We start from the raw sequence: 27,804 nt of genomic DNA on the forward strand, positions 1-27,804 counted from the left end.
TCAGGTAATATTTTTATTGTTTTGTATTTACTTATGTAATTGATCTAAGGCAGAAAAATCTTTGTCACGTTTATTGTATGCATTTTAATTGTTTTGATGTTTAAACATTTATATCAGAAATAATCAACAGCTTTTAATTTGAATTATTATTTACTTGAATTGTAAAGGGGGTGTAATTACTAATAGTATTCAACAAATCTTTAATGGATGGTGGCACTTTTGGCAATATTTTTTGCTGTATGGAAAATCTGTGCCATATATATCATCCTAAATTTATTATGTCATCATTTAATTATTTATACGGGTATTTAGTAAATGGCTGCATAGATACATCTATATGTACTTGGTGTATTTCTAGGAATTTAAATGATACACAATATTCCCTAATATATACAACGAGCAGGCATTAGTGCAATCTTTTTATTTGTGTAGTCAAACGCTGGAAAAACTGGGCCACTTTCATTACATATTATTATTATTATTTATTTATTGCCATGGGTTATGAGTGCAAGTCCTCCTCTCGGTTTGGATCAGGAAATGTGATCTTATTGGTCGACGCTGGGGGGATTCGGTGTCAGGTGATGTGGAGGCAGACGGCTACTACTCCTTCTGCTCCTCGGTGGAGAGCGAAGATCGCCGCTCTATCAACCCGGATGCTGAGCACTGCCCAGTGCGCAGCCCTGTCGGCACAGCAAGGGGCGGAAATATTCCCGGACCTTTGAAGCGCAGCCTTCCCCGGCTGCTCAGTCGTCTGGCCGCCAGGCTCTACATCCGAGCCGGGAGAGGAAGGTGGATTTAAATGTGCAGCTTACCTAGTGCACGGTAAGGCGCTGCTGTCACGGTGAAGGCACACACATCCGTGTTCCTGCAAGATCTTGGCAGATCGTGACTACCTGCACGCCAGGAACGACGTAGTGACAGACTGAGAAAGAGGAAGAAGGGAAGCGGGGTGGGGGGAAAGGAGCATCACTGCTGAGGGAGATGGCCGAGTGCGGGCGGAAGGCGCTGTCTCTCCTGGAAGCGGCCCGCTCCCGGTATGAGAGCCTGCAGATATCCGACGACGTGTTCGGCGAGTCCGGGGATGACAGTAGCGACAATCCCTTCTACAGCACCTCGGGGGACTCCGACTCCGACAACTACATAGCCGAGGCGGGCGAGCAGGAGCAGCAGCACCATCAGCACCACCACCATCCAAAGCGCGGGGACAAGGATTGTGGCCACAGCGGGGGGTCTGGTGGCGGGTCTGCCGGCGGGAGCAGCGGGCCCCCGGGCTCCCTCACCCGGAGTCAGGCGGAGGAGGAAGGCTGGACGGAGACGCTGCAGGATGTCACGGTCCCGCCGTACAAAGAGACATACGGTGAGAGAGACATGATTCACGATGAACGAATAAGGTCATTTGTGCAGTAGAGAAGAAATGCCCCCTGGCTTTAAGGTGAATGGAAAAATAGTGCATAGGTTTCAGGTCAGACAGGCCATTTCTCTGACTCTTACGAAAATGTAGGGCAGTGATAACGCAACCGAATGCACGCCTCCTTCCCATCCATGTGCGATGGAGCGGAGAGTGACACCGCACTGTAGGGTTAATGACACACGCTTAGTCTTTGATACTTCACCCCTTAGTGCTGTGATACACACGTTCATGTTTGATTGCAGTGCGGAGGGACATGCTGTGTAATTTAGAGAAGCAGCAGGGTGCTTTCATACAAACTAACTTATTTATAGGGAAGTCAGATAAACTGTAAAGCTTAATACCAATAATAATGCCAAATCATTTCCTATTACATAACCCCACAAGTCAGTAAGTAGTCCTATAAACAGACGCCTTGCCTTACCATTCGGTCAGTCAGTGGGCAGGGCTAGTGCTATAGAAGTTATTGTAATCGGTGTGAAGTTTACAAGCTGTGCATGTTGACCGATGAGGTGTCAGGGCCTAATGGAGCTGCAGTGACAAGAAATAAACCATGAAATAATTATTTAAATACTATTTTTAAAATTCTATTCATATAATGATGCAATTATAATGTTAGTTTATTACAAATTAGACAAGTTATGAAATGATTTTTATTTTAACATGTTCCTAATTTCTGAATAATTGCTTTGAACTATTTTTTATAATTGAAAAATTATATATATATATATATATATATATATATATATATATATATATATATATATATATATATATATATATATATATATATATACGTATATATATACATGTATGTGCGCCTATATATATATATATATATATATATATATATAGGTGCACATATAAGCACCTATATGTATATACATATACTTATAGGTGCTTTTTAGCACTTGCTACAAGCCTGGCTCATTTTTCTTTGCAAACTCCTGCGAAGAGAAAAGGAGACTTCAACGTGTGTGACTGAGAACCCGTCCAACTGCTCTGTCCATCCCTTTCAGTTTCTGTCTGTTTATCCAGGGCAGCAGGGAATGCAAGTCTGCATCCACAGTGATAGAGCATCGCTTCGGCTTTGGATGCAGCTGCGGCATGTGGCTCTGGAAGATATGAACCAAGCCCGGCTGTGCCCATAGCCTGTTTATTGACTTTTTACAAATGAGAACCCGGCGCTGGGTAAAGTGCAAGGAAAGCACTGCAGAATCAGAAATAACTTGCTTGCAAAAAACAAAACAAAACAAAAAAATCCACCTTTTTTATGATTAGAAATGTAAGAGTGCATGTGGTGTTTTTGAGCCAATAACCAGAGTCCTCCTGGAGATAAGGAAAGCTACAGGATGCTTTGTGCTTCCCACATCCCGAAGTGGGTGTGGTGTTGCTCTTTAGTTATTGTAAGGTAGCGCCAGGTGTGTCTGTCTGTTTTAGTCTGAGGTGGATTTGTAAAAGAAAAACATTCTGTGTCTGTTTGCACAAACACGGCAAACATGGGTTTTGGCCGCTCCTCTGTGTAGATAAAAACACATAAAGTGACAAAACTGTTTTCAGACTTAATAATCTTGAGCTCCACGGTCTGAACATCGGTGCACGAATATGCATCTCTACTGACACTGACGGCATCAGAAGCTTCTTAAGTCGGCCAACGCTGCAGTAAAGGGAGATACTTATACGTCTGGACTGCTTTGCCTGGCTGTGCGCCTGTCTGGCTGCATATTTGTCACTTGCCTGCCCATTTCTCTGTCAATGTGCTGCCCGTCACACAAACACACTGCGGATGCGACAGCTCCACTCTTTGGACGCCGTGTCATGGGTTCATAAATTATCGGCTCCTGTCAGAACGCATTCGCTCGCAAAACCTCATGCAAACCCTAAATGGCTTGTTCTGGTTTGCAGCAGAAGACAGGTGCAGAACTAGGGGAGCACTCAGGTCAGGTTTTAGTTGATTTTCACTGTTCATACTCAGGTGAGGATTTGTTTTCTTTGCACAGAAAGACATTATGAAACCCATATCTAAATCTTTAGATTATACAAACAACTTATGGTGAGGAATTAGGAGTTCACTCACTTTGCTGGCATTCTGTTAGACTGCTGCTCCTCACCATATGCCAAGTTAAATGTTTTGACCTGGTTTTTCTAAATGTCATTCTGTCTACATGTTGATGCAGAGACATAAATAATAATAAAGGTTTTTCAACTTCAATGGGCTATTATGAAGAGAAAATCTATAGTTAGGTCTGAAGAAATCAGAACAAATCAGAGCTGCATTCTTAAGTAGACTTTGGAGTCTTCCACTTTTTTTAGTATATTAGATGTTTATATTGGATGTTGCGCTCCATTTTAACATAAGTTTTTTAAATATTACATATTAAATTGAAATAAAGCATTTTTATAATAAGAGTAAGATATTCTGTAAAAAAAAAAAGTAAAAAGTATTTAACCCCTTTCAGATTTTTCTCTGTCTTTGCTTATTTTACCACATTAACACATATTAGATATTTGTCTTGTTTTCTGTTATATAGCTTTCTGAATATTAAAGTGAGACCATCTTAGTTTATTTTAGAAAACTGGGCAAAAAATAATTTTCAGTTCCTGCCTTTGCTCCTCAGCTGAGCCTGAACCATGTTCAGTTTGGTGAAGGGTTTATGCGCCGTAAATATAGTGTAATCTCCGACTGTGTAATCCCTGGATATAAAAGCTCTCTACCAGGCAGATGTTTGTCCTCCAGCTACTGGAATAAAAATATCAGCTGATCAGCAGGTAGGATTTTCTCCGTTGTGGGATTTGAGTGGATTTGGTAGTAAATAATTTAGAAAATGTATATTTTCAATCCCCGGTTGACGAATATCAGACAATGGTAACAAACAGCATATTTGCCGGTTAGACTAAAAACAAGCTGGCAGTGCTTCATAGGAGACCAGATCTCTGAAGAAAAGGTGTAAACATCTGCTTTCTGATATTTTCCCTACTTTATGCTGGTCTGAGAATTAAAGTCCAAGTAAATTGCACAGGTTTGCGGCTGTAGCATGTAAAAATGTGAAAACAGTACAAGGGGTTGAATATTTTCAAGGCCATTTCTCTATGTTTTTGTTTTGTTCCTTACAGAAAACGTGCCTCTACATCCCGCTTAGATTTACATTAAGCTTTATAGTTTAGTTGGATATAAATGAGTTTGGTTTTGAGCCAGCCTGCCCCTATTTTAGCGATTTCCTCTGCAAGCGGCAGGCATCTTCTCATGATTGTTCCCGATTCTCTCTTGTCCACATCCTGTCCTCCTCCAGGCCTGCAGCGATCTAACGGCTTGTACCGATGGTGTTATCTTTAATTGTACCTTAAGAGGCTAACACAGCTGATGCAAACCATTCAGAAAGCCAGACAAGCGATCCAAGGAGAAATGTTGCTGTCTGCTGTTTAGAGATAATGAGACATTGGTGTTCAATTGAGCTTGACGTTGTTCCACTCAATTTCCAATTTTTTATTTTTATTTTTTTCCCAAAGCAGTCAACAAGGTCAGAGAAAATCTTTTACTGAGAAGAGACGATAAAAACCAGACAGAGTGGAATGGGATGTTAGTGTATCAGCTGACAGTTACATTTATTTCTCCTAACCTTGAAGCTTCACCCTTACATAGCACATCATACTATTAAAAAAATGATGTAACACTGTTTTTATATTATTAGTACGTAAACAAAATACTTTGCAGTTGAAATTCCCCATTTCTTTTAGATGTTTTCTGGTAGTAGATTGTGTTCGGCTTTAAATATAATAAATTTTTTTTTGGAATTCTATAAAATCCTCATCATTTTTGATTCTAAAAACAGTGAATTTGTGTTATCTCTGGAACCAACACGGTAAATCACAATCCGTATTGGATTTTTGTTGTGGATGTTGTTGTCTATGATAGGTTTTTGTTTGTGGAATGAATAGACGATGGATGGTTCTTCTGTGTGCAAATATAACTGGTTTAAGAATCTTGGATACTTTGCATACTTTAATATGTAAAACTAACAATTTGGTCCCCAACCCTGAGCCCCGAGGGACTGTGGTTTATAGTGTTAAAAGCCTTAAGCTGAAATAAAATATACAACAACCAGAGCAAAACTCAAATGTGAGCTGAGTAAGGATGCAATTATTTATCAATTCAAATCTGAAATCATTTACTTATTTTAATATATCTTATATAATGTCTCTACTGTTTTTGCTTTGAACTGTGGCAAATAGTGTAAAAACTATTCTAAGTAAGTTTTTGAACTTTGAACTATATTCATTTATCTTCCAAGCTTCAATTAGCCACCATTTATGTCATTTAAACTAAGCTATTTTACTCATTATGTCTAAATGGACATTTTATCTGCGTTTTCTCTGAGATAAGGGTTATATTTAACCACAGCTGTAGCCTTCCAAGCACACTTCTCTTTATAAATCACCTAATCAGTGGACATGTTTGTTTGCTGTGTGTGTTTGCTTGACTAAATTATAAATACTCCTGTTCCAGCACCACTATCTTTTATCAGCCCAAGCTTTATTGGCAGATGTCAGAAGCCTGATTCAGCTACTTGGGGACGCAGTTCTGACTCATTTCCTGCCATAACAATAAAGCAACTAGACACTGAGACTTTCCGCGAGCAGAGAAACGACAAACTCTGACGTTCGCCACAGTGCGGTGGCTGTCAAGTCTTCTTAGCTTTCCAGCCACGGCCCATGGCCTCTGACATCCATACCAAAAGCTGACACAGTTCATTCATGAAAAAAAAAACTGTTTTGATGCAGTTTTTTTCTCTACTTTTGAGGCAACATTGTGCTTTATGTCAACAAGAAGCACTTTGCTTTTGTTCTCCTGTGCTTAAAGAATGACAGCTCACTTTATCCTGTCAAAAAGTCAAAAAGAGAAACGTTTCAAAGAGCAGAAGAACCAAACTGTTACCAGACTGTTACTGAACTTCAAGAGTTGGGATTGACAGCCGTGCCCGATAGTAAGCTTATGTCAGACTTCCTGTCGTTCTGTTTCGTTTGCTGCAACGTTTCGCTCATTTCCTTTCGGTCTCTTTCCAGGACCCGCTCAGAAGATGCCGGCCATTGCCACTGCCTTGGACTTTTTCCAGCTCTTCGTCCCAGATAACTGCATCCAAAACATGGTCACCCAGACAAACATGTACGCCAAGAAGTTTCAGGAGCGCTTCGGCTCCGAAGAAGGCTGGTGTCCCGTCACGGCTCAGGAGATGAAGGCCTTCCTGGGCTTCGTCATCTCCACCAGCGTGCACCGCTGCGAGTCGGTGCTCAGCATCTGGAGCTCGGGTTTCTTCAGCAACCGGAGCATCGCCTTGAAGATGAGCCAGTCGCGCTTCGAGAAGATCCTCAAGTACTTTCACATCGTGGCTTTCCGCCCGTCCCAGGGGAGCAATCAGGGCCTTTACAAGATCCAGCCGTTCCTGGACTCGCTGCAGCAGTCGTTCAGCTGCACCTTCAGGCCGTCGCAGACACAGGTACGTGCAAGTCGTCAGATCATCTGCTGATGTTTCTATTCAGACACACTCTCCATTCTGCTATAATGTGTGCAAATGTTTAGAAATGACTCTGGTAAATGAAGTGTCGTTTAACAGAATCATTTTGCTTTTGTGAGTCAGTGAAAAACTTAACGTTGAGCATAATGCTAATTAGTTCTCCAAGTTGCAAGTTGTGTTTATACACACTTTCCAATTTTCTGAACTGCAGTCAAAGTCAAATTGGAGATAAGGTTATATTTACATATAAAACAGTAGTTGTAGAAGTGTTTAAATCAGATTGTTACCGACTCAGCAGTTTAGATACTGTTTAACCTTTTATGAGCAAATATGTGAACTTTTACATTAAGGCAAGGAATGCCCCACTTCCATTTAAAATGAGACAAGGGAAGGGCTTTGCTTGAAGCAATGTGAACCTCAATCTGAAAACCATCCACATATTAATTATGCAGGAAATCTAGCTTCTTTTTTTTTATCTGGCTTTTCCTCCAAAATTTCTTTTTTTTTGGCTTCAGTTTGGACTCACTTTTCCAACTGGGTCAGAAGAGAACTATTTTTACTTTCTATTTTGGGTCGCCCGGAAATATGTCCAAAACTTTCAGCTACTGATGAGCAGCACTGTTGTAGAAGAAGTAGCAGTCAGTCTATGTTTTATTTATGCTTTTTTATTTATATGCTTTCTTTCTTTTTTTTTTTTTTTTTTTTTTTTTGCATAAGAAAAAAGTCTGGCTCTGTAAAAATAAAGTTGGTGTATTCATCGAAGCTTTCAACCTCTTTCTACCATGAAACCGTCTGGATCTACATTCTTTAAAGAACGGATGGATGTTTACAGTCACTTAACGCTCATCATGCTAGTCGCTTATATAAGACACTAAAGACAATTTAAAATGTCAGCGTTGTCTCATTTGTCTTATATAGTAGATAATAGTAAAACCCTGCTTTACAGTGATCACTCCCTCACACTCACACAGTCTACTTCTAATGTAAATAATCAATAATTGCTGTAAGGTACAATTCTTAAAGCTGTTGGCCGGTCAAATCTTCAGAGAACCAACGATCAGAAATCCACCATCAAATTCAGATCAGGTTTTTGCAAATGTGGCCTGTTTTTGTGATGTGTGACATGAAAACACCCCTTTTGCTTCAAGTGGAAATGTCAAACCTATTTGACGCTGTTGATATTTTCCTGGTAATATTTGACAGTCTTTTTTTTTTTTTTTTTTTGGTATGGAACAGCAGAGGTTGCACTTTCTGGCACAAAGAATGGCCTTCAAAAGCAACTCATGGATTTCAGCTAAAATCCGCACATGTGGTTTTATTTATTGGAATTTCGCATTAATATAAATTACAACAGCATTGGCTTTCCCTTTAGGATCAATATAGTATTTTTGAATTTGAATATCAATATGAATTGTCATTTCATACATGTACAGAAAAGGTTTTTTTGTAATTCAGTCAGCTACTGTCGCAGTGAGAACTGTATCGAAGAAGTCCTCTTATTTTTCATGCATCACTATAAAGAATAAGCGTTTCAGATTTTTACCTGATAAATGCAGAACTCTGACCCAAAAACAAATAGATCAACTTTATAAAATAAAAAAACCAGACCTTACTAGCTTCAGCTGTGCGCTGCCTTTTACTGCAGTGGAGATTTATTTTGCACACCAGTTGCAGATGTGGTCATGTAACCTCAGACTGAGGTCGTCCTATCACACCCTGTGCACAGTTTGCAGCACTGATGACATCTGAGACAAATCATTGAATAAAAGGCTCTGGATCAGTGTTTTCATTTTTCAAAATCCAGATAAGGTTAAACAGTTCGTTACTATAAAGTCTTGTTTTATAGTTTAAGTTTGAAAACATGAGTGTATGGCAGGCACGTCTTAAGAAAAAAGCACATATTACTATATGAAGCTCATAGACTTAGTGGATAGTTTAACAAGTCTGAGTACAAATGCATGAATAGTAATATTGCTAAGCCTTGTTTCTGTTGCTATTAGCAGAGTAAACTGAAAGGAGACTTGTACATGATTCTTTCGATCTTTTAACAAATGAAGCTATAAGGTGTGGCACAAATATCTCAAATCCCCATGTTTCGAGAAATAAAATATAATTAATAAAGTAAAATTGAGTACAACCAACAACAGCTTTGTATTTAAATTTTAGAATATATATATAAATATGTAATGTGCTTATACATCAAACACTGAAAAGACAACAGACTGCAATTCAGCATATAAGTGCAGTTGATGTAAAGAAATTAAAGAAGAAAAATATCTTATGTACGTTCCAAGTGGTTGCATGGAGGGATGATCACAAGCAGTTTCTTTTATAAATGCTTTTATAAAAGCATTCATTTAGCTCCACTTTCTCCAATGCTAATAACCAACACACTGTACTTCATATTCAGTATTTGCTCATGAAGGGCCTCTTGGGATAAATAATCATATTTCAAGAGCATCAATTTTCATGCCTGCATCAAAAAAAGTAATGGAAGTAGTGGAAACTAGCTGATTCATTTGCTTTTAGTTTGAGCAGCTTAAGTGCCTCTCAGATCAGCGTAACTGATGAAAGATGATCCCTACTATGCCCAAAATACATTTGGGAATATCGTAACCTCTGTCGTGTTACACCCAAATCTAATTCAGCTCTGAAAATTTAAAGGAAACAGTTTAAATATTGCGGAGTTATTGGATTGTCAAATAGATCTGAGTTGTCATTTTTTTTACGCGGAATCATCTCAATCTGCTTGCATCTAAAATGTACAAAATCAAAATAATGAGGGCAGGATGGCTGCCACGGAGTGTGTGCATTTGTGTGTGTATCCAGGACAGTTTATTTTATCTGATAGTTGACGGTGCCAGGAACAGAGTGGGTGCAAACACAGAGAGAAGCACAGAATGAAACTGTTGCTTTGTCAAACAATAGTTTACTCATTTAATGAAGAAACAGACTTTTCTTAACTGTATTGTCCTGTTTTCATTTTGTCGTTAGTTTTAACCTCTCTCATGGTCTCCTCATGGACCCATTGTCTGATATGTAAGTGTTTTGGGGGGTTTTAGAAAAAGAGAAACACAATATTGTTTCCTTATATTTATTCTCACCGACAGTAAATAATTTTTTTTTTTTTGTAGTTTCTTCAGAGGCTAAGCAGTAAAGATTTAACTAAGGACTTGTTTGTTTGAAACAAAGCCTTAGGTCATTCCGGGTTGGACTCTCTAAGCCCATGGGGAGATCTGTGGTTTGGATGAAGTCATTCAGCGAGAGGCTAGAAAGCTTCATTATTTTTTCATGAAAAGATAAACTCATATTTGACTGGGAAATGTCCTGTTTGTACTGATGGCAGAGCAGAACGGAGCTTCCAATCACACCTCCCTTCAGCTTTAGTTAGATTCAGCATGCAGAAAAGACAACAGAGAAACAGCAGGAAACATTAATTTACACACACCTTATAAAAAGGCACCTTTTTTTTTAACTAACATTAAACCTAAACTTTTGCTGTTTAGCATATTCTCTTTGTGTGTACATGGTTTCTGTCAGGGTACTCCGGCTTCCTCTTACCAAAACAAAAACATGGCGACTGAATTAGATTAGATCTAATTGAATCCAACATGATATAAATGATTGGATAAATATTACATTATTGCATATAGGTGAACATGGGATCTGTTTGTCTTGTGAAGCGATTACATGAGATTGCATTGCTGTGAATTAGTTCTATCTGAAATTATTTAAGTTAATCAGGAAAGATTGTTGTCATTCGACAGCTAACCAGCTTTGTTTTTATAAAATGTATCGTGAAAAATCAGATGCAAAGTTTAACTTTAGCTATTCGACCAACAATAAAGTCAATGTTTATTAGCTGCTATATTCAGTGTCATGAGGTTTAGCAATGTCGCCAGTTTCTACATTATCTAATACATATAAACAGCAGGGGGGAAAGTCTCTATGGTGATTAAAAAGCAAAAGTTACGTACCAGAAGGTGATTTATTTTCTCCTGAAAACATTTTTTTTATCATTATCCCACTCCAACACAAACTACTCTTCAAAAGGCTGTGCTTTCTGTCTAGTTTTCCACACTGACAGCCAGTCTGTTACTCCAGTAGCACCTTCTGCGCTACGGCGTCTTTAACACGTCTTGATGATAAAAATTTCATACTTTTTAAGACTTTCTAGATTTGACGCAGTGTTTCATAACATTAATATATAACAACACAGTACTCAGTTTGACTCCTGATTTGTAAAATATTATTATCCTGGAGGTTTTTGCAGGGTTTTTTTTTTTTTTTTTTTTTTTTGCATCTTGGTTATCAGATATATATTGTATATTATAACACCAAAGACTAAAGATGTAAGTTAAAAATAAATCATTATTTTTCTTTCTCCAGATTGCTTCAAGCCTGCACTGCAAAAACTGAAATATTAGTAAGATTAAATATCTTAAATTAAGGACATTTGTGCTTGTTTTTTTTCCGACAAGATGATTTTTCTGACCAAGAGGGGTTTATGCTAGAATATTTTTCTTATTTTAAATGTTTTTGTACTTAATTATCTCAGTAAGACATAAAAGCTTAATATTAAGAAACGATTACTTATTGTGAGTAAATATATGCTAGAAACTAGAATATCAATATCAAACTTCAAGTCTGTAATGACATTGGTTTTAGTTTCATGGAAAGGTTTTGACACAAGCTAACATTTACTGAATCCTCTGTGCACTTCCAGGTTCTTCATGAGCCACTGATAGACGAGGACCCTGTGTTCATCACCACCTGCACAGAAAGAGATCTGAGGAAGAGGAAGAAGAGGAAGTTCAGTCTCTGGGTCCGGCAGTGCACCTCCACCGGATTCATCTGTCAGGTAGAGGCGCCGACTGAGAGTAAAATAAATAAAACCTGCAGGGCATTTCGAAAGAAGCAAAGGAAGGATGTGGGTCTGTTTTAATTTTCTGCTTCGAGGCATGATGGCAAAAATGACTTCATAAATAAGGGAGTGAAGTTTCCACTCAGGCCAAAATCTGAAAGGCTTTTTATGAAGACATGAGCGGCTTTGATCCGGTATCAGATCTCTGTCTCAACTCGTTACTTGTGTGTGCTGGACAGAGGAAAACAGCTTTGTGGGAATGATGTTCACAAGCTGCAAAATTCACTTTGAGTATTGGATGCGAGCGTGAGAGATGGCTCCAGGGCTGAAACGCTGGTTGTTAGTTTCCTTTTTGATGCCACGGAGTGGAGTATTTTCTGGCTTCAGATTACAATCACAGATAGAGCTGCTGTGCTGACTGACAGCGTTGCCCTCGACGCAACCCTCCGCTCCTACGCTCATCTCTTATGTAACACCGCGGATCATCCGAGGACCAGAACTGTCGGATCTGTCCAACCCTCTCAAAAGCTGTGCTGTGTGCACAATTTTTTTTTTTTTTTTTGTAGAAAAATCTCTTCTTTTTTTTTAAGGACTATTTTTATTAATTACCAACTACAGCGCTCTCGGGTGAACCAAAGCGTTAAACTTCAAACAGTGACTGTGTGAGGAAATGAAAGTGAGGTTTTGGCTTTCTTAGGGCAACATGTAGACATGCACAACTACTGGGAAGAATTATTACCAAACTAAATAAAAGTGCCATTAGCTCGTCCATTTCAGAGAAGAAACATTAGCGTTCACACCGACTGCAGCCATTTAGCAGCACCTGCTCCTTTACCAGTTTGCTGCACACCAACTTGATTCTCCACTGATGTATTCTTCATCTAAATCAGGGACAGGAGAACAAAAATGTGGATCATTAGTCTATGGCACCACAAAATAATATCCAAGTACCTCACAGAATTAGGGACTCTCTCCACTCAGCTTAATGGCTCCATAGCTAATGTAGATCTGGGATAATCAGACTAAAGCCATTTGACTGAGTGCAGAGTGGAAAAACTAAACTGTTTCTTGTTTTAAATAAGTGATTACAATTCTGAGTTTATATTACTTTTAAGATGTACAGATTTAATGCCCTGTTTGCAAAAGGTTTTCTACAAACAAGCAACAATATGGGAATTTTGCTAAAATCAGCTCAGCGTTTGGCCGTTCTGTACCTGACGTTCCGTCTGGTTTCCGCCCACTGTGCAGATCTCCGTCCATCTGAAGGAGGGACAGGGCACAGATGGACTGGCCACCTTGAAGAACAAGCCGCAGCTCCACAGCCTCGTGGCCAAGCAGCTCTGCCAGAACATCTCCGGCAAGAACGCCATCATCTTCACGGGGCCGTCCATCACGAGCCTCGGCCTCTTCTCTGAATTCAGCAAGCAGGGTAACCAAGCAGACAGCTTCCTCTTCTTTGGCTTTGGAGGACAGATTGTAACCTCACTCAATGTCTTATCCACTTTTGCCTCTGTACAAATTTGTTTTGTTTATTTCGTTTTAAAGCGGGGTTGATGCCGTAGCCCTCAGGCTAAACAGTATAGGCAAGACTAGTGTAGAATAAAACCACTCAACATAAAAGATCATAGCTTGGATTCTCATTATATTTCAGCCTTTACCCATTGAACATGAACATTTTTTGACTGCAGTGACCTTTAAAACCCAAAATTGTGTTTTCCTGTTTGTTTTGATTTTAGCAAACTAAACCTATAGTTTCCTCCCTCACCCCTGCCCTGATTCCAGATCTTCACTTTGAAGACCGCAAAAAGTTTTTACTGAGAGAAAAACAGCGGTTCAAAGCAAGAGTCTCATCACGACTAACTCTCTCACTGATCCACTCGTAAACAGGGATGCCTTGTTGACCGGATTTCCAATAAAAAGTCCTCTTTTTATTGGAGGACTTTAAAACATAAAAGTGAACACAATGTTCTGCGGTTTTCTTGGTCTAGGCGGTTTGGAGTTCAAATTAAGGAAGTCCAGGATTTTCTCTATTTATACATTAAAACTAAAGACTGCTCACCTTCACTTGCATCTCTGAAGATTTACGTCACAGAACAAATCGTTGCTCCGTAAAATAAATGCGCCGAGAGTGTGTGCTTCAGCACAGATCGGAGCCGATCAAGGGAAAATTGGTCTGATTAATCAGGGCCTAATTAATTGAGCAAGAGTAACTGGCACCTCTCTACAGTCAGATGTTGTCCCGCTAATGAAAATGGGTTTAATTAGGACTTTCCACTTAATACCAGAGAAACCAATCAGTGTATAGATTTCAGTTTTACTAACAAATAAAATAGCTCTGCTCCTAGTTAGTTCTTTAAGTTCTTGCTTTCTTACCAGTGGCATCTTTTTAGCACAAAGCAAAAGACATACCGCTTGGCTGAGGTTAATTAGAATTTCTAAAAATGGGACTGAACCAAAACGTTAGAATAGGGAGCCTGGCGGCACTTCTTTATTCTAAACAAAAACCAGAGAAAGTGAAGTGACAGTACATTCACTCTGTTGTGCTAGGCAAAACTCAGCTTGAGTGTCCCTCCACCAGCACGACTAAAAGACCGCAGATATGATTGACATTGTGTTATCACAATTAGTAGCAGCTGTAAACATCCCCCCACGATAAATAGCTGGCTGAACACATTGTCCAACAATTTTGTCTCTCGGTTTTATCTCGCGTGTTTAATTAGCAGACTTAATTGCTCCGCGTTATTCTGCAGCAGTCATGCGCGGAGACGGAAGCCGTTTTGTGAATCGTTAACACATCAGCGGTGGCCGCTCACACGCTTGTTTTGCCTCTGCCTCAGATGAGAAAGAGAGTCAATTGTACGCACCGATGAAAGAGATCGAACAGCTGAAACGGTCCTGCCGGTTTCTGGTTCCCAAACTAAACAGGAAGACAGAACAAAAGCTTTCTTAGTGGTTCATAAATTAGTAATTTAGCCATTCATCAAATTTATATTTCTGCCAAATCCAAACTGAGAAGCCAGCCTTGAAAAAGTGCTCACACACACTCTTGAACACGCCTACACTCTGTCACTCTGCTACCAAAACAATCTGTGCATTTTCTTAAGACTGAATATTATAAACCATCACAAGTAGCACACTGTTGTAAACCGAAGGGGAAGTGGCACTTGGTTTTTAAATATAAAAATCCAAAGAGGGTGTCGCCCTCCATGAGTCATTTAATATTCTCTTTTGAAATATAAACGTGTAAAAAAAACAAAAAAACAACCATACTTATATATGTTTCTCTCTTCTCTGCTCAGATATCTACTGCTGTGGCTTGCTGAGCACCAGGAAAAGCGACTGCACAGGTTTGCCCCAAAGCATGCTGGTCTGCAGCTCCACGCCGGCGCAGCGCGGCCAGTCACGCGTGATGATGAAGGGCAGCATGTCTCTGATCAGCTGGTACAATAAGGGACACTTCAGGTTCATTACCAATGCCTACTCACCAACAAAAGAAGGTGAATAAGTAAATAAGATCCTCTTCAATGTCTCCTATTAAACAGCTTTAGGTTGAAATATCTGTTTCTAACACACAATTTACATGAAAGGAAAACTGTCTTCTGATTAAGTGAAATAAAAATCAACATTATTCTGTGATGTGAGTTTGTCATCATTAGATTTTTTTTCTCCCCACTATAAAGCATTCCTGACATTGAGAAACAATGAGAGCTTTTAATCCACAATAATCCTTTTTAGGAGCCGAGAGGATCATGATATTGCATAAACATCCTCATACTGTCTAATCCACTTTGTTACGTTTTAAATCCAGCCGTGTTCATGCTCTGTGCTTGAGGAAGTGAGGAAGCAGATCAGTTAAACGGTTACTATCTAGTATTGATTTTCTTTGGCCTGTGTGTGTGTGTGTGGGAATGTTTTGTAATTTGGCATTAATAGCAAAATAGCCTTTAATCCTTCCTTTTCTTTTGAAGCATCATCACCACAGTTGATTGATATCTGTGGTAATAGTATCACGTTTTCATTTCCTTGATTGAGCAAAATGAAGATGTGTAACAAAATAATCCAAAAATGGTGACAGGTATGTTTACATGGATTTATTTCTTCCTCCTGTTCTCTATGCTAACTCTCAGGTATTTGTTGTGTGGGCTTTTTTTTTTGGCAGGAGTGATTATTAAGAGGAAAAGTGGAGAAATCCCGTGCCCCCTTGCCGTCGAAGCCTTTGCGGCACATCTCAGCTACATCTGCAAATACGACGACAAGTACAGCAAGTATGTGCAAACCTAACGGCTCCTCTGCATGGGGCTCGCTTGCTCTCCCTGAGTATGTACAGGTTCTCTCCAGGTACTCAGTACTGGTTACATGAAACTAGCTAGCAAGCTATTCCTACACTTGGCAGGTTGAAATTTAAAGTAATATTGTAACTTTACCAGAACCTTTCTACTGACTGGAATTTTCTGAAATAATCCTTACTTGAAAGTCATTGAGTATCAGAGAAGGGAGCAGAAGATTGCTTTGAGCAAAGACTTTGAGCTCATTGCTAAGGTTGAATAGTCAAAATATCAGTAGAAACATGCTCAAAGCTGGCCAGCTATTATATAAGGGTTAATTTTTTTATTTTTATTTTTTTGCTTTAATAAAAATGTTTACCATTGATTATTGAGAAAGATGTTAATTAAATTTTCAGAAATTATTCTCAATTTACAATATGTTTTACTTTGAGAGACCCGTCTCATTTCTATCATAAACAAACTTCTTATTGAACAGAAAATCATTTTACGATGTACATTTAAACATAAAACCCCAGGTTATGGTGACCAGTAAGAACCAAGTGAAAAATAGAGCTAGTTCAATAAAAAAAGTTGGTGCACTGTTTTAAGTTTTTTACAATAATAAACAGGTTTTTTTATATATACAGTATATAAATGGTTTATTCATCTGTTCTACCCCTAACACATTATTTTGTATCTGTCCTTCATTTCAGTGGTGTAGAAGACATAATGCAATAGGAAAATAACACTCCAACATCGCCTTACAAACAACAAACACTTTAGCACATTTTATTTCCCATATAAGCCGGCCTGAAAGGGGGTCAACAAGTGCTGCTGCATGAGCACCACAGGTCTCACATGTAATTTTTTTTGTTGTTTTTTGTTTTTCTTTCTCTCTGCCTTATAGATATTTTATCTTCCATAAGCCCAACAAGACTTGGCAGCAGGTATTCTGGTTGAGCATCAGCATCGCCATCAATAACGCGTACATCCTTTACAAGATGTCCGACGCCTACGCCGTCAAGCGCTACAGCCGAGCGCAGTTCGGAGAGAGACTGGTCAGGGAGCTGCTGGATCTGGATGACTGCTCCCCCACACAGTGAGAAAAGAAAGAGGAGGAGGAGGCGGAGGATGAAGACAGAAATACAATCTCCCACATGTTAATTTCCACTTGGTTGTACAGACCTCCTGGGTCTGTGTCAGTGTGCCAAGCTCCCGTCTCTCTCTTCCTGTGGTTGTTCATTTCTGCCCCTGTAAATATTCACTAACACACCACTGCACTGTATACATTATTAAGAGCCACCTGGGGTAGCTGCTTCAGCTGCTACTGTTAGCCACACACTTCTGGCCTCAGCAGATATCAGTCAGCAGAAGCAGAGATGAAACAAGAAACAACAAAATGAGTCGGATTTCACTCAGAAATGATGTCACCTTAAAGTTTTTAGTCTTATCAAAGAGTTCAACTATTTAACAATTTAATAAGCCTGAATTAAACTGAAAATATCTTTAAAAAAAAAAAAAAATAATAATAAACAACTAAAAACACACCTGGCACCTTGTAACAAAGTCCGAGTAAACACGACACTGCATGCATTGAGAATGTAGATTGTGACGTTTGTGTTGTTAAGTGTGGAAAAGATTTTAGCTCCAGACGAGCTGTGAAATAACTGTGTGTGTGCGTGTGTGTGTATGTGTTCAGTAAGTAGAACTGCCATTTGTGTGTCTGATGTCAAGCCTGAGGATTAAAGTGTGTGACACCTGTGACCCAAATGTGTCGTTCCGTTGCACACCATGTTCGCTATTGGTGCATCGTCAGTAAAAAGGGACGCCTCATACGGCGCCGTGTTCATCTGCCCATCACAACTGCCCGCATCAGAAAACTCCTGACAAAAAAGCCATAAAGTTCCCTCTGGAACTGTATTTTATTATTTTTTTTATTCTCTAACTGTAATAGCAAAAAAAACCCATAAATTACATCCATTTTTGCAAAAGTATTCATACTGCTTGAACTTTTTCTTAGACAGCGACATGCTACGTGGGTGCATTTTTTCAGTAGAGACAAAGAAAGTTTTCCAGGTGGATGGAGATAAATGCGGAGCAGACCTGGAAGGAAACCTGTTAAGAGGCTGCAAAAGCCTTAAGGCTGTGGCAGGGGTCGACCTTCCGGCAAACCGGAGACGCGATGGAACGATTTTAGCTCAGAACATCTTCCTGTCAACATCCGTACCTAAATCCTCTCCGTCCAACCCGACCGAGCTCGAGCTGTTTGGCAGAGAGGAAGTGGCTAAGATTGTCTGTCACTGCAAAGATTGCAAAAGTCTGGCTTCATTCAAAACAATACTATTTAGGTTTTGTTCTTTACAAAAAAAACCCTGAAAACTATGCATCACTTTCCTTCCTTTCCTTACACACTACTTTGTGTTGGTTTGTTTAATCCCAGTTTGGAGTTTTGGGATTGTAATGTGACATAATGTGAAACAGTTCAAGTGGTGTGAATACTTTTGGAAGGCTCTGTGTGGTTTGTTTTAGGAGATTAACTGATTAATTAAAATGATCAATCTGTTAGATTATATATATATACATTCTCCATTACATTAATTTCTTCTTAATTACTTTTTTTAAACTCATAACTTCATTACACTGTTTACGTCCAACTAAGCATTCCCATTGTTTTTGGCAGGAGTCCTTTCCCTCCTCCTGCTTCACAGTGAGGTATAACTGAGCTTTAGAGGGCAGAAAACGTCCGAGCGCTCCAGCGTTGCCAGGCAGTGAGTACAGACTTGGCCGCTGTTCAGGGCTCTGTTCAGATAGTAACTTTTGGCCAGATTTACTGTGGAAGCAGGGGGCAAAAACAGGTCTAGAGGCAATCAGGTTAAGATGATGATCGTCCATGGTTTGACTTTGATGTGACGCAACAAAATTGTACAAGTAAGACGGCAGCTTATGTTACAAAGGGATTTCATGAGATGGAAGAGGATTTTTTTTTAAGTAGTATTTCTCAGTGTGAGCATCCCGTGGCATTAGTCTTTGTAGAGAAGCCACCTTTTCCTCGTCTGAGCTCAAACTGCGCCATATTGCCGTCTGAAGAATGACTCACTTAGCTTGGCTGGACGTGGTGGGGCTTCGTTCCTGTTGTTATGCTGGGAAAACATTATGAGGAGTTTTATATGTGTGAAAAGTGTTGTGTCAGCATGGTTCGGTGTGTGAATACATGATGTTACAGTGATACGACGGCATTCGTTGAGTGATTCACTCATTCACCCACCCACTTCATCACCCCCATCAGAGTCTTGCACTTTGAAAGCTCTGAAGCTCGTAAGATGTTTTTAATTTTGGGCAAAAAAAAAAAAAAAAAGCCAAATATGCATTGGTGATGTGGGTGAGATCTCTAAATATAGGTAGAGAAATTAATAATATATATGTGAAAATACACGAATGATTATAGGGTGAAAATGAAAGAGTAGATCTACAACAGAAGGGACGTCCTTTTGGTCTCACGTTAATAATCATTCCGTCTCTCAGACTGAAGATTGTGATTTCTTTTTATCCTTTCACTAATCCAGATCATAGCTGTTGTTAATCTTGTGCGTGTGAACCGCTGAACCTTGTAAATGAATGTTTCGGACTGCCACCAACTAACACTGTTTGTCCGAGGGAGCGCATCTCTCATGTCACCTCATGATTTTAATACAATGTTTGATAATTACGTCATAGGCAAATGTTTTCACTCAATTGCAAAAAAAAAAGGAAAAAAAAGGGATTATGACATGAAGCTAAAATGTTCGGTACCCCCTCAGTCATTCGATTGAAAGGATCAAAGAAAAGTTTGCCAAAGTATTTGCACAACTTGAACTTCACAACTTGACACATTGCAGCCACAAACCTTAGTGTGTTTTACAACGGTATCATGTGACGGACCAACTCAGAGTGGTGCATAACTGGGAAACGGAAGGAAGACTATAAATGGTTTTCAAAAATGTCTGGAAAGTGTGGCTTGCATTTTAATTCAGCCCCATTGAGTCAACACCTCTGAAAAAAGAAAAAAAAAAAAAAAAAGATTCTGTGACTGTCATATTGGATGGAGAAGCCTCTGTGAAGACTTATATTATGCAGATTCTTTATCAGATTTAGTTCTAGACTTTGAGTGGACAATTCTGACACACTGGTCTGTTGGAAGGTAAAACTAGATGTGTCCGTGTTTCAACAAAGCAAATGTCTGAAATACCGTGTCAGCATGTCATAAAATTCTCCAGAGGTCATTTGATTCAGGTAAGTTTAACCAGAGAAGCATCTAAACCAGGATGCTGGACAGAGCACTGAAGTACTGGACACTGAAGTACTGGATTTAGGTGGATAGTCAAGTTTTTTGTTTGTTTGTTGTTGTTTTTTTAGCACCAATTGTGCAATCCGCTCCCATGTCCAGATGATGTTTTATAAACTAACCCTGCATTAAATGTCTCCACACCTTTATCCCTGGCATGTCTGCTGTGTTCCTTGCTCTTCCTGATGCTGTTTGTTCACCAATGTTCTGTTTAATATGTAAAAAAAAACAAAAAAACAAACCTTACAATTATGAAGTAATTCATATTGGTTTCATCTCTCAATACGTATTGAAGTCTGTGGTTGTAATAAAAAAAAGACTAAGTTTAGGGGAAACTTTTACAAGGCCCTGTATATATGGCTGCTGTCCTCAACATTTTCACCTCTTCCCAAAAGTCTTTTCTATTACAAATCTTTTAAAATTTGACACATGGATACCTTAAAACCCCTAATTAGGGCTTAACCAGCTACACATCCTGTCTTTGGCAAACACTGCCTGAAACCGCACAGTTTGTTAAAACAGTAAAAAGGGGGGGAAAAAAAGCTAGTCTAAGCAACTAAACACCAAAGCATTTTTCACTTTTGAACTGTCCGTTTCTTTGCCGTCCATGTACTGGGCTCCCAAATACAAATACAGAAAAACACTTCAAGACAAAATCACAATGTGAACAGACTGATTATTATACTATACCTTTTCAACATGCAAAATAAAAATCATGGATGCTTGGTTTATTTTTACCAACAGACTGGAGTGAATGCTAGAAAGCCTTTAAGATGACATAAAGTGTTTTTTTTCCCCTTTCAGTCCAAGCAAAAGTTGCACCGATGCTGAGCAGTAAATATGAAACTGTTGGATAGAAATATATATATATGTGTGTGTGTGTGTGTGCCTAATCTGCAGTCAATGTGGATGTTACTGAACTTAGCTTGGGATTTTTTTTATTTTTCTTATCCTGCTTTTATTACTCCTCTCAAAGCATATATTATTAACAGGAGGCTTTGTAAACCATGGTTGCTTGGCAACATATTCAAAGGGTGGAAAAAGGGCAGTTTTTGAAGTTCTTTTCTTTTAAATAAAATATTGTCATCACCTCCAGCTGCAAAAAGAGAGCGGAGCAGCATCAAGTGGCCTTCCTATTCACCATGTTCCAGAAGAGATGCGGCTTTTTACGTTTTGCTTCATAATGGGGCTTCTTTGTATTGCAGCCAGTGTACATAAAAAACATGCACTCTTTATGTTTTCTACATAAAGAGTACACTGTGTTATATACAGTATTGTAGAAAATCCCTTTCAGTCTTCGTATGCTGCTCATCAGCCATTTGTTGGATATTTCAGCAGCCCCTCCTCTTCTGTTGACCTTGTCTCTTAGGTAAATAAAAGGCAATGGAAATGACTAAAAACTGAAGCTTTTTACAAACCGAGAAAACATTTGGTATTTTGAGGACAACAAAGACAAAGAATGCCTTTCTAAATCAACAGACTTTTAGATGATGAAACCTATGCCACTGTATCTTATCCTCACGGTGTTTGTCTAAATATGAATAGTCTGATAATATGTTCATTGTGATGATTTTTTTTATGTTTTATATATACTAAAAGGCAGCTAAGTTTAAAAAATAGGCTTAATATTAATGAAGAACTAGTCGGTGAGTCTGCCATTAAATCTAGAGGAAGTTTTCTCACCTGTGGCATAGAAGAGACAAGCATCATAAACCCAGAATATTGTCAGTATGCTATAAGTAGTCATACAGTGTAATTTTATTTGTAGTCACAAATATTCTATATTCTAAATATTCCAATGAACTTCCACTGGAAGTTGAACGTGGGTCACATTTGACCTACTTATGGAAGCTTGGAGTAAAAACACCAAAAACTAACTTTTGAAAAATCCATGAGAGGTTAGCTAAAATATTGAAATGATGCAATGCCAACAACACATTTTCAGATAAACAGCTGAAATGCGAAATAATAGCAACTTTGTCTTTAAGATATTGCATGAAAACAACCTCACCAGGTCATTTTGATCTATTTATTTAAAGGTTTTCAGGGTTAAATTACAGCGTTGGAAGCAACTGGTTTGCTCACAAAGCTGTAGAGCTGAAGCAAATCGTTGTATGTAATGTGAAAGTAGACCGGCAGAGGGCAGCAAATCCTAATTTCCTCTTCTTTTCTCCCAGTCAGTCTATTGATCCCGACTGAGGTTAAACTGATTATGACTGGCCTGAGCATTACAGTGAGACTGTAACTGGATTATATTCCTGCCTTATTGATGACATGCTCAATAACAGACTGTCCAGCGAAGCTCCTAGAAACTGGAGATAACTTAACCTCCAGAAAAGAAAGGCAGTTTGGCAAAAAAAAAATTAAAATAATAATAATAATGTCTTGTTTTTCCATCTTCAAAGCTGAAGAAGCTTTCAAAGAAAACATTATTCCATGCCCCCAACAGAGAGTGGTAGAGAAAGTGTGTGTGAGAGACAGAGAGAGAGCGAGAGAGAGAGGTGGTGAGGACTGAAGCAGACTCTCCCATGCCTGAAAGCAAGAATCACAATGATTTGTACAGAACCGGGCGGCCTGTGGTGAAGTTACACAATGAAAAGATCAGAGGAGCCGACTGGCAGCTCGTCTCTGGGGCTCAAACAACCACAAACAGCTCCTGAGAAGAACCGACAAACAGGAGAAGTCGGATCAGAGGAGGTCACCTCCAGGTGAAGCGACTGCAGCAGCACACAGACCTGTAACAACAAGCCTTATTGATCTGCAGCTCTGGCTTCAATCGCCTCGTCCCGCTTTGGGGACGCTTTGGTTGCTGTTGGTTTTCACAGTAAAACAGGCAAACTGGAGACTGAGAGACCGGGTCGCTGTCAGAAACCAAGTCTGTACAGAAGTAAGAAGCAAACATGTCAAGATACTGAAACTTTGACTTTCTACAAATAGACGCAAACATTGAAAATCCTGCTTTAAGAACATCTACCACATGTACACTTAATTTGTAAAACTGTCAAAAGCTAATCCTTTATGCTTAAACTTTATTATAGAGTTAATTCCTTTATAATTGGTGTATTTTTTCTTAATCTCAGCATCCCAAATATGTGGAAAAAAGAATAAATTCTGATTCAGAAAAGCGAGGGTTGAACATCATGTTCACCAAAATGAAGACAAGAGGGCAGAAAAGGATGTAAAGTTCAGAAAATTCCTGTTTTATTTAAAGGATTCTTAGTTCAGAAAGACAAGAAAAGACATACAAAACCAAGAGCATCTCTATGTGCTAATGCACTGCAGTTTTGCACTGAACAAAGCATTAAAAAGTATAATGACATAGTTCATAACCCCAGCTCACAGTATGTTCTTCTAGAAAACAAGGTTGTGTAAAAATGAATTAATCCACATAAAAGCCAGTAAAGATGAACACGTTTTCTAATGACTAAACACATAAATAAAAATATTCAGTCTAGCATTTTAAAAGTCCAGACTTCTGCGACTCGATCACTTGTCTCAGATCCCAAAAGCAGAGATTTCAGCAGCATGAATCACGAGTTCTTTTTAAAAGCGTTCGACTTTTAACCAATGTGTTGTCTGAACCCTGATGACTCATCATCTTAAAAAAGCAGATGTCAATATTTTTTTGCAACCAAATCCCATTTGCGATTAACTCTCTCTGCTGTCTTTCTTTAACTTCATAAAAGTTTTCACTATGACACAATCAAAGAGCCCTGACTGGTATCAGAAGACATTAAACGAGGGTCAAACATTTATTTTCTGCGTCGTTAAACGTAACGAAGTGAAGAGACTGTTTTATAGGAAAACCCTCAGACACTGAACGCTTGAACCGTTGTGATGAGGAATGATTTTAAAAAAAGAGGTTTCATTGGTGCTCTCTGCAATCTCATCAGAATAGCAGGATTATTATTATTATTATTATTATTTTTAAATCTTTTCGGTAACCTGTTATTTTCAGCTACTCCAGTCTGTTTTCTCAGCTGGCCACACCTCTCACCTGTTCTTTGTTTCCAGTAACCTGTTCACTTTAGGAGTTTTTAAACCACTTGTTTTTCTTCACTCCTTCTCAGATTTTATGTTCTTGTTCTTGGAATTTCATAAGAACAAACTATTTAGTTCAGTACGTCAGCCTTTCTTTTTTTTCTTTCTTTTTTTCAGGGTTGAAACCCGAACATTCAATTCAATTTAAGCTTTTCAGGAATGCAAAATTGACATGAGTTAAATTGTGACAGTAACCAATTATTTGTCATTTTGGTGTAAAGACAGGAGAAAACTTTTTATTTTTTTATTTTTTTACTTTTTAAAATAAATGTCATTATTGTTAATATTGTTGTTGTTTTCAAGAACAAGAATTTAATTGGATATCACGCAGTTTTCATGTTAAATTGGTGGATGCCAACAAAAGTGTTGAATTATTATTACTATGAGACATTTCCAAAGATGTGACATGATCATCTGGGATTTCCCATGTTGTTAAGTATGCAAACATCCGAATAAATAACTAAATCTGTGACATATTCTAATCTTACTTAATCTTTTGTGAATTTGGCAAATAGAAGTAATTTAGGTCATTCTATGGTGATCTAAAACGAGAGAAGTTTACCCTGATTTAACTTAAGTTGGTGAGAAAACAATGTTCATGTGTCTTTTTCTTGGGTGTATCTAAACTTCTGGTTTCAACTGCGGATGGATCACAGAGAAATGACAGATTGTTTTTTAAATCCGTTTTTGTAAATCAACATCCGAAAAGGTGCCGTGCCAAATATTAGGCTCTCCTTTCACTTTGACATCCCTAAGTAAAACACTGGTTCACCTAATTGCGATCAGAAAGCATAACAAATATCTGGAAGAAAGTGCTACAGTCACTCAAATCCAGTTTATGGAGGATAAAAAAAAACCCAATTCATTCATATGTGAGAATGGAGCTGTTAAAGTTTACATCCCAGGCTATTTAAAAGCCAGGGGAAAGATTTGAACATTTATGTTTGTTGGTTCTCACTATCCAATGCCAAATGAGTTTGAGCTTTTTGGCATTCCCAAAATCCTTGAAGATGTAAAAGATTTGTCCTAAAGGTTAACCTATAAGGTCCCTGTATAAACATCTTCCCATACTCTTAAAATCTGTATTTGCAATTTGCCTTTTCCAGATCACAATTCACTACTCTTTGGCCGTCTATCGTGTAAAATCTCAATAAAATACATGGAAGCTTGTGATTTTAATAAGAAAAAAACTTGAAAAAATACCAAGTGTTTGAGTACATTTGGACATCGGGAAGATCCTAGAAATGCTTTTTCACCCTTATCTAAATGCATAAAATATCCCAATCAGCTCCAAACAGCAAACTCCCTGTTTGGGGACCCAAACTTACCAATTCAACAAATTCAGCTCAAGCCACCAAGAAGCGCAATAAATCTAACGCCTACTGTGAGTCCTGACAGATCATGAAACATTAGTCATCTGAAATATAAAAGTGGCCTAACAATGGAGTTTCGTGAGAGAATGCGTTGCCAAGTTTATAACCTCTGTCTCCACAATGTCTGGAGTCTCCACCCTTCTTATGTGCAACGTTTGACACACTCTTTTAATCAAGCACTTAACCTTCACACTCACTCACGCGCGTGCGTGCACAAACATACACCTTCACCGTACGTGTTAACATATAATCATCAGTCTAATGATTATATTTATAGTTTTCTTTTGATATGGAGGCTTGTAGCTTTGATATATCTGGAGGTTTGAGTCTTGTTATTGCCTGTGAAGAGACTCGGCTCTGAAGAATCCGGTTTTAAGAGGGAGGCAAAGCAACACGAGAAAAACACGAGGAAAAAAAAAACACTTTCCATCACTGTGACTCTTTTTTTGTTTGTTCCGTTGGTTATATATTTATCTGTCAAAGAAAGGGCTGGATCCTAGACGTTGTGGAATGATTAACCAAAGTTGTCGTGTTTTCTGTTTTATTCTTTCACATCCCCGCAGCGACAAGGCTCTACGTGAACCTGGGGGAGAATTGTTTGGAAAATGTCAGCCACTCATTTTGACGTGAAATATGGTTTCGCTTGGCCAGGAGAGAGGTGTCCAGATAAGGGTGGACTTTTGACACCGACTAATTAGGTCCTTCTTATAAGTTGTTCTTTGCACAAAGGTGTGGAGAAACTCTCAGCGGGCGTCATGCAGTCGTTTTCCAGTCCCGTGGCATGAGTGAGTGTTGGAGAGGGGATCTGACACTGAGCTGACATCTTTCCTAGATGCTAAGCCGTGACTCGCACGTCTAAAAGAGATAGAGGCTTTTGGGAGTTATTCTCGACCGGTTTTTGCACGTGTCGATTTTTGTCCATTCTTGTTCCCAACACAAACGCATCTTAAGCTCGGTCAGACTGGATGGAGAGCATCTGTGAACAACAATTTTTGGGTTTTAGCCACAAATTCCCAATTAGATTTAGGTCTGAGGTTTGCTGGGCCACTACAACATGTGTGAGGTCCAGCTTAAAATTCAGGGCCGTCATCCTGCCAGTAGGTGAACTTTCATCCTAGACCCTATTATTATTATTATTATTATTATTATTATTATTATTATTATTATTGTTGTTGTTGTTGTTGTTGTTGTAGATTCTTACAGGTTTTATGACTGACCTGAATTTAGCTCTATCCGTTCTCTCACCTACTCTGAACACCTTCCCTGATTAAGAAAAGCAGCCGCACATTATGCTACCACCATGTTCTACTGAAATGTTCAATAATGACTTTCCTCTTGCCACATCTTCCCGAAATAACAGATTTGTGTTTTGCCAAACAATGCTTGTCCTGTGCAAAGTAATTTGTCATTAGACAGCTAGTTAGCTAGCTATATTGCTAGATAGATAGATAGATAGATAGATAGATAGATAGATAGATAGATAGATAGATAGATAGATAGATAGATAGATAGATAGATAGATAGATAGATAGATAGATAGATAGATAGATAGATAGATAGATAGATAGATAGATAGATAGATAGATAGATAGATAGATAGATAGATAGATAGATAGATAGATAGATAGATAGATAGATAGGAAAGAAACAATAGCTCACAGATGCTGTGTGCGCTGAATGACCATCTTCTCTCCCACTCAGGTCAGATGTGAACAACAGACCCGGGTCAGGACCGCACAGATTAAACCATTATGATGTTAGTAGGACTCCAGGGTGGAATCATGGCCAGCAGTTATGAATACCAGGTTTCATACAATTTACTTCAAATGATGCACAGCTGCAAAAAAAAAAAAAAAAAAAAAACGAGAGGAAAAGAGTGAGGGGAAGAAAGAAGCTCATCAAATGTGTGATCCTCCGCTTTTCTGTGCGTTTGTGTGCTTGAGCAGTTGCATTCAGCGACTTTGTGTAGGTGTTAGGGGATATTTTGGCAGCATCAGGGGGATTCAGGCATCAGAGAGGCTC

General features: G+C 38.8%; 1 protein-coding gene across 1 annotated transcript; it reads left to right on the plus strand.

The window, feature by feature from the left end:
• The first annotated feature begins 522 nt into the window (after positions 1-522).
• Positions 523-20,517, plus strand: pgbd5 (piggyBac transposable element derived 5). The gene is made up of 7 exons (XM_032552977.1): positions 523-1,357; positions 6,470-6,900; positions 11,645-11,779; positions 13,031-13,211; positions 15,082-15,279; positions 15,942-16,047; positions 16,955-20,517. The coding sequence occupies exons 1-7, from the start codon at positions 982-984 to the stop codon at positions 17,148-17,150; spliced, it is 1,623 nt and encodes a 540-aa protein (XP_032408868.1). The 5' UTR covers positions 523-981; the 3' UTR covers positions 17,151-20,517.
• Positions 20,518-27,804: the final 7,287 nt, after the last annotated feature.

The sequence above is a fragment of the Xiphophorus hellerii genome, chromosome 22 (assembly GCF_003331165.1).
Source record: "Xiphophorus hellerii strain 12219 chromosome 22, Xiphophorus_hellerii-4.1, whole genome shotgun sequence".
NCBI classification, from domain to species: Eukaryota; Metazoa; Chordata; class Actinopteri; order Cyprinodontiformes; family Poeciliidae; genus Xiphophorus; species Xiphophorus hellerii.